This window comes from Agelaius phoeniceus, chromosome 16 (genome assembly GCF_051311805.1).
Source record: "Agelaius phoeniceus isolate bAgePho1 chromosome 16, bAgePho1.hap1, whole genome shotgun sequence".
In the NCBI taxonomy this organism is placed as follows: domain Eukaryota; kingdom Metazoa; phylum Chordata; class Aves; order Passeriformes; family Icteridae; genus Agelaius; species Agelaius phoeniceus.
This window is the reverse complement of record NC_135280.1, coordinates 1391964-1405000: the sequence shown is the minus strand read 5'-3', so window position 1 is coordinate 1405000 and position 13037 is coordinate 1391964. Positions and strand designations below refer to the sequence as shown.

Below are 13037 nucleotides of genomic sequence, written 5' to 3'. Positions count from 1 at the left end.
GCTCTGCTCCATTTCCCCTGCCCTGCTCTGTGACCTGGCTTTCCTGGGAGCTGCAGGAGGTGACACAGGCGGCGGGGAGAGCCACCAGCTGGGCTTCACACAGTGCTCCATGTCACCTGTCCCTGTCTTGTCAGCTCTTATCTCTGCCCTGCGTGTCTGGGAGCCAGCAGGGAGCCAGCAGCGCTGCTGGTGCTGGCAGGGATGAGATCAGAGGCTCCCAGTGTGAGGGAGATGTGCCTGCACTGCCCTGCCCTGCTCACAGCCCTGCCCAGGGATCCAGGGTGGGATCCAGGGCGGGATCCAGGGTGGGATCCAGGGCGGGATCCAGGGATTCTGCTGCTCCTGCAGCCTCCCCTCCTGCCTTTGGGGGTAAGGCAATTCCTGGGGCATGCAGCAGGGGATGGATGGTGTCACCTGAGGCAGCTGCTGCCATCGGCTCCTTCCCTGCCTGCAGGGGTGTGACATGGGTGTGACATGGGTGTGACATGGGTGTGACATGGGTGTGACATGGGTGTGACACCTGTGGTACCAGCATGGCCACCTGGGCCCCCCTCCCTTCTGTCCCTCCTGGGCCCATGCAGGTCTCTGGTGATGGATTCAGGAGCTGCACCTTTCAGCCCCTGCTGAAAAATCACCCTGCTGCTGCCAGGGCAGCCTGTGCCACCTCCCCACTCGTGTCCCCTGTCCCCTCCAGCAGCCATCCAGCCCTTCCCTGGCTCAGCTGCTCAGCTGCCCCCTGTCCCTGGGGACACCAGGGGCTTTGTGGGGCCCAGCCTGGCAGCAGAGAGCAGCACAGCACAAAGTCCCTGCAGGGATGTGGATGTTTTTCCCCTCCCCAGCGTGTCTGGAGAAGCAGGTCCTTACCCCACCCTGCACAGCAGGCACTGGAAGGCAGGAGGAGGCTCCAGCTCCCAGAGGGGAACACCCAGGTGCAGCCTGGAGCCACCAACCAGAGCAGAGCCAGGATGTGCCTGCCAAATGCCACGTTGCCATGGAGTCAGGGATGGGTTTGAGGATGGGGTTATCGGCGGCGGTGCCGCCGTTGGGGAGCAGAGTTCAGCACCAGCAGCAGCCAGCTGTGCCCTGTGCTCTTCCTGCAGATCTTCTCCATCGTGGTGTTCGGCTCCATCGTCAACGAGTGCTACGTGAACAAGGACAGCCAGCACCCCGAGCTGCTCTGCATCTTCAACGAGAATGAGAGCGCCTGCAGCTACGGCATCGCCGTGGGCGTCATCGCCTTCTTCGGCTGCATCTTCTTCTTCGTGCTGGACCTGCACTTCCAGCAGATCAGCAGCGTCAAGGACCGCAAACGGGCCGTGCTGCTGGACCTGGGCTTCTCAGGTACCCTTCCCTTCCCTTCCCTTCCCTTCCCTTCCCTTCCCTTCCCTTCCCTTCCCTTCCCTTCCCTTCCCTTCCCTTCCCTTCCCTTCCCTTCCCTTCCCTTCCCTTCCCTTCCCTTCCCTTCCCTTCCCTTCCCTTCCCTTCTCCTCTCCTCCCATGGCCTGGCACCCCTCCTGTGCCTTGCCTGGCCACACCATGGGTGTCAGGGGAGTTGTCCCGTGCAGCCACGGGCTCAGTGACACTGTGGAAGGCAGGTGTGGTGGCTGGGGACAGTGGGGTGTCCTCACCCTGCAGCTGGAGGTGTTCACTGAGCTGGGTTTGGTGAGGCCACTTGCAGGGGTGAGGCTTGGTGGTCACAGCTCAGGGGTTTTACCTCCTGCTCTGGCTCACAGAAACCAGAGGTGCTTTCAGCAGCTGCCTCGGGTCTGGTTTCACTTCGTGCACGGGTTTGGGGCAGGGCGGGAGCAGCTCTGTGCAGCTGGGGCTGCCCTGGGAGCTGCTGTGCCCTCCCTGCAGGCAGGGTGCTCTGGGCTGGCAGGGAGCATCCCCTGCCCTGCTCTGCCCTGCCCTGCCCTGCCCTGCTGTGCCCTGCTCTGCCCTGCCCTTCCCTGCCCTGCCCTGGCCCTGCCCTGCCCTGCCCTTCCCTGCCCTGCCCTGGCCCTGCCTGGCTCCCTCTGCAGCTGCTGCTCTGCCCTCCCACTCTGTTCAGTCTGATTTATCCAGCACAAGGCCCCTGCTGCCCCTCTGTCCCAAATCAAGACATCCATCACCACCTCCCTGCCTTGCCTGTAGTCCAGGCTGTTCTCTCCTCACTGCAAAGCTCATTTCCGAGGTGCTGGAGCATCCAGCCCTTGTTTAGATGAAATTTACTGCCCCTTCTGTGGTGCCTGAAATCCCTGGATCCCAGCAGAAGGGGGACATCACATCCCTCCTGTGGCTGCTGTGTGTCACTGAGCCAGGCTGGGATCCTCCTCCCACCCTGGCAGCCTCTGCTCCCTGCCAGCCACGGGGAGCTGGCGCTGCTCTCAGATCCTGCCTCCTTCCCCTTTGTGCCTGTGGTGGATCCGCTGGCAGGAGAAAGGAGAGAACCATCCTGGAACCCTGGAATCCTGGAATCCTCGGATCCTGGGATGGTTTTTTGGAAGGGACATCAAAGCCCACCTTTAAAGGGACATTGGAAGGGAAGTTCCACCTTCCACTAGACCAGGATGCTCCAAGCCCAGTCAAACCCTTGCAGGGATCCAGGGGCAGGCACAGCTGCTCTGGGCACCCTGAGCCTGTTCCACCCTCCCAGGGAAGAACCTATTCCTGAAATGCATCTGGGCAGTAACCGGGTGCTAACCCTGGGGCACAGGTGGGGTTTCACCACACTGAAAGCAGCATTTAGAGCCTTCTGTCCCAGCTGCTCCTCCAGCTGTTGCCATGGACGGGGTTTGCAGGAGAGCAGCTGTGATTAGGGTGGTAACACATCTTCCCGGCTGCTTGTGTCTGTTGTCTGCAGACCCCTAAACGATCATTATCTCCTTAATTGATCATTATCTCCCGCGGTGGTTCCTGGCTCTCCTTTCCCGGGGTGCTGGGGCTGGCACATTCAGCCTCACCCATCACTGCCAGCTCAGCCCTCTGGGATTCCTTTAAAATCCGTGTTTCCCTCCAAGCATCACCCACACCTGGCTGCTGTTCTGGAGCTGCTGGCCATGCCTGACCCCATGCCCTGCCCTGGCACTGCCACCTGCCCTGCCCTGGCACTGGGGCAATCCTGCTGCTGCCCAGGGCTGCTCCTCCAGAACCTTCTGGAAGGCAGCAGGGCTGCCCAGCCGCTCCTGCTGCAGGTGCTGAGCTTCCAGCATGGGCAAGGAAGGTCGGTGCTGCAGAGGGATTTATGTGGCAGCTGCAGTACCCAGCGCAGCCGTGCTGGCTCCGGGCTGTGCATGATGTCATTTTAACTCCTGACAGCCCGTGGTGCCCCTGGGGACACGGTGGGCAGGGGAGCAGGGCAGGGTCCTGCCAGGGAGGGTGAGCTGCCCTGGCTCCAGTGGCACACACAGGAGCAGCTTCCCCTCCACAGACCAGTGCCAGCCCCAGTGCCAGTCCCTTGTGCCAGCCCCGTGTCCCCAGCTCTGTCCCTGAGCCCAACCAGTGCCATCCTCATGTCCCTTGTGCCATCCCTGTGTCCCCAGAGCTTGTCCCTGAGCCTAAACATTGCCAGCCCCATGTCCCTTGTGCCAGCCCTGTGTCCTTTATGCCAGCCCTGTGTCCCCAACCTTGTCCCTGAGCCCAACCAGTGCCATCCCCATGTCCTTTGTGCCAGCTTTGTGTCCCAGCCATGTCCCTGAGCATAACCAGTGCCAGCCCCATGTCCCTTGTGCCAGTCCTGTATCCCCAGCCCTGTATCCCCAGTCCTGTGTCCCAGCCCTGTCCCTGAGCCATCCTGCTGCTCCCACAGTGGGAATTAACCTTTGGGAGCTGCTCTTGTTTCACCTCGGGGTTTTTGACTCCCAGAGTTCCCCCAGTGTGATTCTGAGCAATTTCTGAGGTACAAATGTGGCCTTTGGAGCTGGTTCCCATTCCAGGGAGGAGCTGCTGGGGAAGCCCCCTTGTACCAGCAGGGAACAGAAAATATCCCTGAGTTAAAGGGTGACCTTTGAGGAGTAAATCCCAGTAAATCTCTGCCTTGTAGTGCTGGTAACAAGTCACTGTGCTGAAGGGAAGTGAAAATGCTTATGCAGAGATTTGGGTGGGTTTGGTGACAGGATTAGCCAATTGTCATTTGGAAAGGAAACCTGGCTGATCCTTCCTGTGAAGGGAGGATTCCTCCCATGGCCAGAAGTGGTGGTTGGACATTCCCAGGCCCAGCCATGCAGGAGGAGACAAGGAATGTGTCTGGAACTGCAGTTAGGAGCAAATTCTGAATTAAGGGCCTTGGGCCCTGCACCTCCAGCACTCGCTGTGGATGCTCCATTTTATGGCATATTTAGGGAAAACTGGCAAAATAAATGGGAATAAAGGGAGGTTCTTCTCTCCCTGCACAGGGACTGGCAGCCTGGCTGCTGATCCTGATGTGCTGATGATCCTTGGGAGCTGCTGGGCAGCTCAGCCCTCCCAGCATCCAGGTGTGCACTGACACCCAGAATCCGAGACATCAGCAACGATGGGGACCCTGAAAGCAGCACCATGGGAGGGTCCAGATGCTGCAGCTCCTCTTCCCAGAGCAGGAAAACACCCCTGCTGCTGGCCCTGTGTGCTCCTGGCTTTTCCTTGGCTGTGCCCTGAGCTGCTTGGCACTGGGCAGTGCTGGTGGCTGGGGATGGAATTAGGGCAGCTGCAGCCCTATCTTGCTCAGCCAGCTTTGCTTCCAGGCAGGAATAATCAAATAATCACCAGAGTGTTCCTGCTCAGCTCCACAGGCCCGGGGGGATTCTCTGCAGGGATGAGCAGAGCTCTCACGTGTCATGGAATCACGGAATTACAGAATGGTTTGGGTTGGGAGGGGCAGTCAAATCCATCCCATGTCACCCCTGCCATGGCAGGGACACCTCCCACTGCCCCAGGCTGCTCCAGCCCTGTCCAGCCTGGCCTGGGGCACTGCCAGGGATGCAGGGGCACCCACAGCTGCTCTGAGCCGCCCCACACTCACAGGACAGAATTTCTCCTCAATATCCAATGTAAATCCACCTTTCCTCAGCCCAAGGCCGTTCCCCTTGTCCTGTTATTCAATGCCCTTGTGCAAAGTCTCTCTCCAACACGTCCAGGGAGGCTGTGCTGTCCCTGGGGCTCGTTGGGATCAGGCTGAGGCGTGGCTGAACTGAGCTTCAGGCAGGGAACATGCTGAGATGTCCCCACAGGGTCCTTCCTTCTCTGGTTTTGTGTTCACAAAGCTCCTTTTGGGCCACAGCTCCCAAAATTCCTGTTCCTATTGGAAGCCTCGGTGGTTTGTGCAGCAGCAAAGGGGAGGTGCTGGGCAGGGGCAGCACTGACCAGCTCTGTTCCTGTGGGAGTTTTGAGTGAATTTGAAACAGGACCTCTGAGTTGCTTTAGATAATTTGATTTATTTTTCTTATCTTCTCCATAGACAGGAAGGGTGAGTTCAGCTCACATCTTCACTGCATGGCTCAGAGGGTCACAAGACCTCCAGTTACAAGACATTTTAAAGATTTATTATAAATAATATGAACAAAACACTGCCAACAAGGATATTTATGCTTTTGACCCAATCCTTCCAATATTTTGTCTCATGCTACAGTGTAAGCTTTCTTAGCCAATCAAGTTATGTCACACAAATTTACAGTACTACAATTTAAAACTCTAAAATTTCTTCTGCTTAGCTTAACAGGTCTCTGCTTTATAAAACTCTAAGCTTTCTTCTCCTTAGCTTAACAGGTCTCTGCTTTATAAAACTCTAAACTTTCTTCTCCTTAGCTTAACAGGTCTCTGCTTTAAGCCATAAATCCACATTCTCCCTTCCAGCCCCTCAGTCTGGGAGCCGTTCCCAAGGTCTCAGATCAAGCCCTGGGTTTAGTGCTAAGCTTTGCCTCACAGCCCCACAGTTCTGAGGGTTCCCTGCATTTCAGAGTCCGTGTTCCCCTGCAGGTTTCCTGGCCTTCCTGTGGTTTGTGGCCTTCTGCTTCCTGGCCAACCAGTGGCAGAGGACGACGCTGACGCGGGGCTTCGCGCAGGGCGCGGACGCGGCGCGGGCGGCCATCACCTTCTCCTTCTTCTCCATCATCATCTGGGTGAGGGGCTGGGGGGCCAGAGCAGAAGTGAAACCTGCCCTGAGCTGCTGGCTTTGCAGAAGTGGTCCCTGGTGGGTGCTGAGGGGCTGTACTGGGGAGCCTGCACATGTGGAACTGGTGGTTTCTCACCACGGGAGCTCGGTTCAGTCTCCTCTGCCTGGGGAATTCAGGCTTCTCCTTCTCCTGAGGCTGGGAGGTTTTGTTCCTGTTGAAAACGTGTGGCCAGCCACGAGCTGCCCTGATTTCAGGGCCTTGTTGGAGGCAGGGAGTCCCCAGGAGCAGATCTCTGCACTCAGCAGCTTCGTGGGGTGCCTGGGGGATTTGGGAGCTCTCAGGCTCATCAGCTCCTCCTGGGACACACCAGCCTGGCCCCTCTGCTGTCCACCTGGAGAAGGGGCTGAGAAACCCCCCTTGATCCCATTTGCAGCTCCACCTGGGCAGAGGGACTCCAGCCAGGGCTGTGAGAAACCCTGGGGCTCACCTGGACCCCACATGCACCTCAGACAGAGCAATCCTAACTTTATACACATGACAGCAAGCTCTTGGCTGGCTACTTAGAGATATTTGGTGTTTAGCATAGCTAGACCCATGAAAACATCACTTAGGTGCTCACCAGCAGTCAAAAAACAACCTGAAATGCAGAACACAGGAAAATAGAATAAAGAAGAGAGAACATCACAATGCCAGCTCAATGCATGATGAACACCATAATTCTGGTTCAATCACCTGGGATCCCTCTCAAAGACAAAGGGAAATCCCAGCACGTCTGGCATCTACCAGGAAAAATTGTGACAAACAAAGGTACCAAAGTCCTCAGGAATCTTATGGTATGTGCTCAAAATATCCATAAACAGTTTGCAAAAGGGCTGAACAGCAGTCTGGCAAAGATGAGGTCAGCTATGAAGAGACACAAAAGGATCTCATAAAAGTCACTACAGAGCAAGAAAATGGCAGATGAATTTCAGCAGAGATGGGGGATCCCAGCCCAGAGCTGTGTGTGGAGAGGCAGGGATGGCTCTGGGTTCCCTCCATCCCTGCTCCAGCTTCCCCTGGGCACGGAGCCCCGGGATGTGCCCTAATTCCACGTTGCCTCAAAAGAATTGGGGCAAAAGCCAGTGCCAGGCTTTCCAGCACAAGCCTCGCTCCAGTTCTCCCCAGTTTAACTGCTCCCTGCTTTATGATTATCCCAACAAATCTCTTCTAATCCCAGCTCTTGCCCATCTCTGCCACGGATGCTCCCCATCCCATCAGCATCTGCTCCCACCCTGGAAGGCTGTGGGGACAGTGCTGTCACCCTGTCCCATCCCGATGGTTGGGAAGCCATTCCTGGCCTCTAGGGGCATTTTTCGCCTCCTCAGAACGTCATTTACAAACTAATTGAATTGTTAATGAATCCTCCTGGAAGGAGAGGAGCTCGGAGCCCTCCCGGCTTTGCCGCCCACATTTCCCAACCTCAATTCCAGCAACCTGGAGAGGGGTGAAGGAGCCTCGGCAGAACTGACCTATTTTCCTGGGCTGGCTCCCGGCAGCTCCCCCTCCCCACAGCAGATGTGTTTATTTGGGCCAGCTGTGCCAGATGTGCACGGCAGGGCCCCCCAGGCCGGCCAGGGCTCTGGGGGTCACCCTGCCCCACAGAAATGGCCTCTGGAGTGTTCCCATGGGCTTTGGGGCTGGGTTGGCTCTCGGGTACAACAGAGTGGGGTGGCAGCATGTGGGGTGCTGTGTGGGCTCGGTGCTCTGCAGGAAATGGGGGATGTGGGATGATGGGGGTGTGGGGTGATGGGGGATGTGGGGTGATGGGGAATGTGGGGTGATGGGGATGTGGGATGCTGAGGAGATGTGGGGTGCTGGGGGGTGTGGGGTGCTGGGGGAATGTGAAGTGATAGGGGAATGTGAGGTGCTGAGGAGATGTGGGGTGATGGGGAGATGTGGGTTGATGGGGGATGGGGATTGATGGGTAATGTGGGGTGCTGAAGGGGATGTGGGGTGCTGGGGATGTGGGCTCCAGAGGGCTGTAGGGTCTCGGGGGAGTCCTGGGGGATTGGGGACCCTGGGAGGATATGGGGTCCTGGTGGGATGTGAGGTTTGGGAGATCCTGGGAGGATACGGGGTCCTGGTGGGATTCCAGGTCCTGGAGGTTTGGGAGATCCTGGGAGGATATGGGGTCCCGGTGGGATTCCAGGTCCTGGGGGTTTGGGGACCCCGGGAGGACATGGGGTCCTGGTGGGATGTGAGGTTTGGGGGATCCTGGGAGGACACGGGGTCCCGGTGGGATTCGAGCTCCTGGAGGTTTGGGGGATCCCGGGAGGACACGGGGTCCTGGGCTGATGTGCGATGCTGGTGAGACCCAGGATGCTGGGGGTCGCGGGGGTCCCGGGGGTCCCTGGGGGGTTCCGGGGTGCAGTGGGGCCGCAGCCCTGCCCCGTGTGACGCTGTCCCTCTCTGTCCCTCGCTGTCGCAGGTGGTGCTGGCGCTGCGGGCGCTGCAGCGGTACCGCCTGGGCACGGACATGTCCCTGTTCGCCACCGAGCAGTTCGGCACCGAGCCCAGCGCCTCCTACCCCGGCTACCCGGGCGGCAGCGGCGTGGAGAGCACGGAGACCTACCAGAGCCCGCCCTTCAGCGAGACCTTAGAGGCCAACCCCAAAGGTTACCAAGTGCCAGCGTACTGAGGGGCTGCGGCGGGGCCGCCCCGCTGTCCCGTCCCCGCCGTCCCCAGCCCCGTTCCCTTGCCGTGGCCACTCAGTGCCGGGTCCCTTTATTAGCTCGTTGTGCAGTGAATTCTGTACAGTGGTATTGGTTCTTGTCTTACCTGTCCCAGGGTTTCTAAAAGCAGTGTTCCCTCTAAGCCAGGAGGAAGGAAGGTTGGTACCGCATCACCTGCACGTGGGGAGGAGGAGGAGGAGGAAATGTCCCAAATGTCCCCTCCGAGCTCTGCTGGGAAAGCCCAGGATGCCTTTTCCTCTTAGACAACAGCAGCTGAGGAATTCTTATCTCGTTCTTCCAGAGCTAACACAGAATCCATCGAGGGTGGGTGGGCAGTGGGCAGAGCTGGCCCTGGCTGCTCCCGCTGTGGAGCTCCCAGTCCAGGTTCCAGGGAAGTGCCAAGTTCACGAGGAAATCAGTGGTGTCTGTGTTGTTTTCCTTTGTATATACTTGCTGTACAAAACAAATACCCAAACAGGTGTTTCCAAACTTGGTTTAGAGGCACGGGGTAGGGGGCACAGCAGGCCAGGGCTGGGGTCAGTATCCACAGGGCTTCTACACTTCAGCAGGTTCTGGTTGAGGATTTAAGAAGTTGCTGTTTGAAATGGAAACCAGCAGGAGCTGGTTGCTAACTGGGAGTAGCCTGTGATCGGTGGGAAGGTGGCACTTTGTGGTTCCATTTCCTCGTGGGGGATTGGGAAATGTGTAAATTCCTAAGGAATTTTTGTTGGCAGTGCTGACACATCCTCACCCTGGCGAGGTGAGGGCTGAGGTGAGGGGCTCAGACTCATCGTCCAAGGCCATTAGGAGCAATATTGGACTTGTATTTTTATTCTGGGAGCAGCCACCATCTGTCAGCTGCAGCAGAAGCCAGGTGGGGACACGTGTGCCACCCTGCAGCCTCCAGAAATGAGGGATTCAGGCAGGGACCTGGAAAGGCTTCACAGGCCATTGGAGTCCATCCCGCGTGGGCTCACAGCCAAGTTTGGTGTGGGGAGAGTCAGTGAAAAGCAGCCAGGAGGGAGGTTCAGGCTGGGGGTTCAGCTGCAAAGAACAAAGGAAAGGAGGGAATGTGTAAAACATTCATTGCCAGCCACCTGCCAGCGCTCCCTGCCCGTGTGGCAGCTGCTCCAGGCTGTGTCACCAAGGGCTGAAACTTGAATTCCCAGCCCGGGGGTGGCAGCTCCACCCCTGGAGGCTCCTGCTCCTGCCACCACTGCCTTGCGACCCCGAGAGGAGCAATAGCCACCCCTGTCCTGTCCCCTCCCTGCCACAGGGCCTGGTCAGCCCTGCCACAGCTCGTCCTGCTGCTGCAGAGCAGGGCGCTCATTAATGATACATGCACTAATTAGCAGCCAATCATGCCCAGGTCACTGCCGGTGGCGCGTCCTTGCCTTGGCTCCAGGTCCTGGCTGTGCCCAGCCCCTCACAGGTGCCTGACCATGAACACCCAGCCCAGAGCAGCAGCAGCAGCCTCAAGGCATTCCGGGATCTCTGTGGTTTTGTGGAGTCGGTTTTGCTGGGAAAGAAAAGAAAACCCCCGAGGATTTTAATACAGGGTACGATAGAACTGTAGCAATATTTTCCTTAGAGGGAACACTGAAACTTTAGCAGCACAAACAGTACTCGTGTTAATATTTTAGCAAAATTATAATCAATTTAAATGTTTAAATTGATTGTACGTGAGATAATGTTCGTTGGGTACAGTGTATTTTTTCTAACTATAATATAACTGTTGCAGAGTTTCCGTGTAACCGTACAGAGCTAAAGCTGTGTCTGCCTGCGGGACACGTCCTGCCCCGTGTGCCCCCTGCTGAATATACCACGCTCTGAATGTCCCCCCAGGCCTGCATTGCCTTTCTTTGCCCCCACACGCACATCCCACCACGCTCTGAGCCCTGGAGCAGCAGCAGGGACACAGGGATGGCACCAGCACCACTCCTGGTGCTTCCCAGAGCTCCTTCCAGCTTCCCAGGGTTTCCTTCTCCTTGCTCTGCTGGGCAGGGGCAGGAGGAAGGGCTGGGGGCCTGGGGGGCTTCCTGGCAGCACAGGAGATGCTCCTGGATTAAACCAGGGCTGGGAATAAATAACCTGCTCCCTGGTTAAACCCGAGATGGGAATAAATAACCTGCTCCCTGGTTAAACCAGGGCTGGGAATAAATAACCTGCTCCCTGGTTAAACCAGAGATGGGAATAAATAACCTGCTCCCTGGTTAAACCAGGGCTGGGAATAAATAACCTGCTCCCTGGTTAAACCAGAGATGGGAATAAATAACCTGCTCCCTGGTTAAACCAGAGCTGGGAGTAAATAACCTGCTCCCTGGTTAAACCAGAGATGGGAATAAATAACCTGCTCCCTGGTTAAACCAGAGATGGGAATAAATAAATAACCTGCTCCCTGGTTAAACCAGGGCTGGGAATAAATAACCTGTGCAGCCTCAGCACTCAACAGGCTCCTGCTCCTCTGCACCCCAAGTGCCCGTGCCAGGCAGGGCAGAGGTGTCACCCCTGCTGGGCTGGCACTGGGACAAGCAGGAGCCACAGCTGGAGCGTTTTTCCAGGGAATGGCACTGGGCTGGTGTCCCATGTGGCCATGCCAAGGCCATGTCACCAGGCAGGATGGGACAGCCCCAGAGTCCCTGGCTGTGGTGAGAGCCTTCACCCACCTCAGCCTGCCTCACACTGCCCGTCTGGGGGTGCAGCTCCCCAGGCTCAGGGGGTGACACCCGTGCCTGGAATCCTGCCCCAAACCCTTTGGGGGCCCCCCCAGTGTCCCCACAGTGTCCCCACAGTGTCACCGTGCCCTGGCTGTGCCTGTTGGGGTGTGCAGGGGGAGCTGCCACCAAACACACCCCAAAGGAGCTGTGGATGGAGAACCAGAGCCATGGATGCAGTAGCCCTGGGGTGCTGGGGGTTCAGGGATTTGGAACATCAATTTTCCTCTTTTCTCCTCTTTTTCTGCCAGCTGTGCTACAGCAGCACACATTCCCTTGTAACCACCCAGGCCACATCCGAGGAGGGTGCCAGGGCTGTCCCAGAATTGTCCCAAAAGCATGCCAGGATTGTCCTGAGCGTGCCAGGGCTCTGCCATCCTCACAAAGCTGTTTAGAGCCCCCTGTTTTTCCCAGAGGTCAGCAGCACCTCGAGCTCACAGAGGGCTCAGCTGTGCTCAGCCCAGCCCAAAAGCCTCTGCACAGTGTTCGCTCTGAATTTGGGTGTAAAGAGCAGAATTCCAGCATTCTGTCCTTCCTGGAGCTGCATTCTGCCCCAGCCATCCTCTTGCTCCAGGAGGCTCTGTCACAGCACCAGTTCCTCAGCACTGGGGTAACCCCACCATGCACTGTGCAATTCAAGCATATCAAAAGATTTGGAATTTTTGCCAACATTTCAAGCTGTTCCTAGCAAAGGTGGGAGCTTTGCTTTAGTGATGTTCAGTAAAAAACATTCTCCCCCTGCATTACCTGCTCTGTGCCAGGGGCTGGAGCAGACCCTGAGAGCAGGGTCAGCATTTACAGGACAGCATTTGGGATCTCCCTGCTCTTGGGATGAGATTCCCCCCAGTTCCTGCCAAAACAAGGAGAGACAGCCCAGCAGTGCTGTTCTCCTGCCCATCAGTCCCTGCCAGGGCTGTCCTGGAGCTCCCCTCCAGTGGCACCACAGCGCTGGCTCCTGGCTCTGCCTGCTGCCCTCCCCGTTCCTTAGCAAATGCCAGCGTTGTTCCATGCAGTGGCAATTCCTCTCAATGAATCCACTGCTGTGTGTTTCAGAGCCCTGCCAGCCCGTGCTGTGCCCAAGCAGTGGCTCTGGTTCCCTCTGGTCCTGTCCTCAGTTCCATTTTATCCCCGTGTCTGTCTCAAGCCCCTCTCCCCCTCAGTGAGGCTCAGCCCTCACTGCCTCAACTTGAAGCCCCAGTTCAGCTGCCTGGATTTTGTTGCAATACACATTCAAACCTCAGCTCCTTTCAGAGTTTTAATCTCCAACAGCTCCCACCTGAGGGCTGGGGAGTTCAGTTTCTTTGCCAATACCTCTGTCCAAGCAGACGCTTCCAGGAGTTGCAGTTGTCACTAACCTCTGTGCAGTGTAGTATAAAGTGGACTGTGTATGGAAATAAGTTTAAAATGTTTACAATTTTGTATATATTATATATATAAAAATATCTTTTGAGAGAACAATCTGTGATTCTGTATTTTCGGTGTCTGTGTAACCAACTGCAACTTATTTTCAATAAAGAGCTAAAAATGAATAGAAAAATAAAAAA

At 56.9% G+C, this 13037-nt stretch overlaps 1 protein-coding gene and 1 long non-coding RNA gene across 2 annotated transcripts in view; one reads left to right on the top strand and one right to left on the bottom strand.

Annotated features, from left to right (window-relative positions):
• Window positions 1–10617, top strand: part of SYNGR3 (synaptogyrin 3) — a 19951-nt gene extending 9334 nt beyond the window's left edge. The window contains exons 2-4 of the mRNA XM_054643318.2: window positions 1101–1341; window positions 5932–6074; window positions 8536–10617. Coding sequence (XP_054499293.1) covers window positions 1101–1341; window positions 5932–6074; window positions 8536–8745 — 594 coding nt within the window. The 3' untranslated portion in view covers window positions 8746–10617. The remainder of the gene's footprint in view (window positions 1–1100; window positions 1342–5931; window positions 6075–8535) is intronic.
• On the bottom strand, window positions 10259–13035 carry LOC143695370 (uncharacterized). Its single transcript, XR_013184504.1, has 2 exons — window positions 11093–13035; window positions 10259–11055 (listed from the first exon to the last, which is right to left on the bottom strand). It is a non-coding gene; the product is annotated as an uncharacterized LOC143695370 (long non-coding RNA).
• Between the last annotated feature and the right edge of the window lie 2 nt (window positions 13036–13037).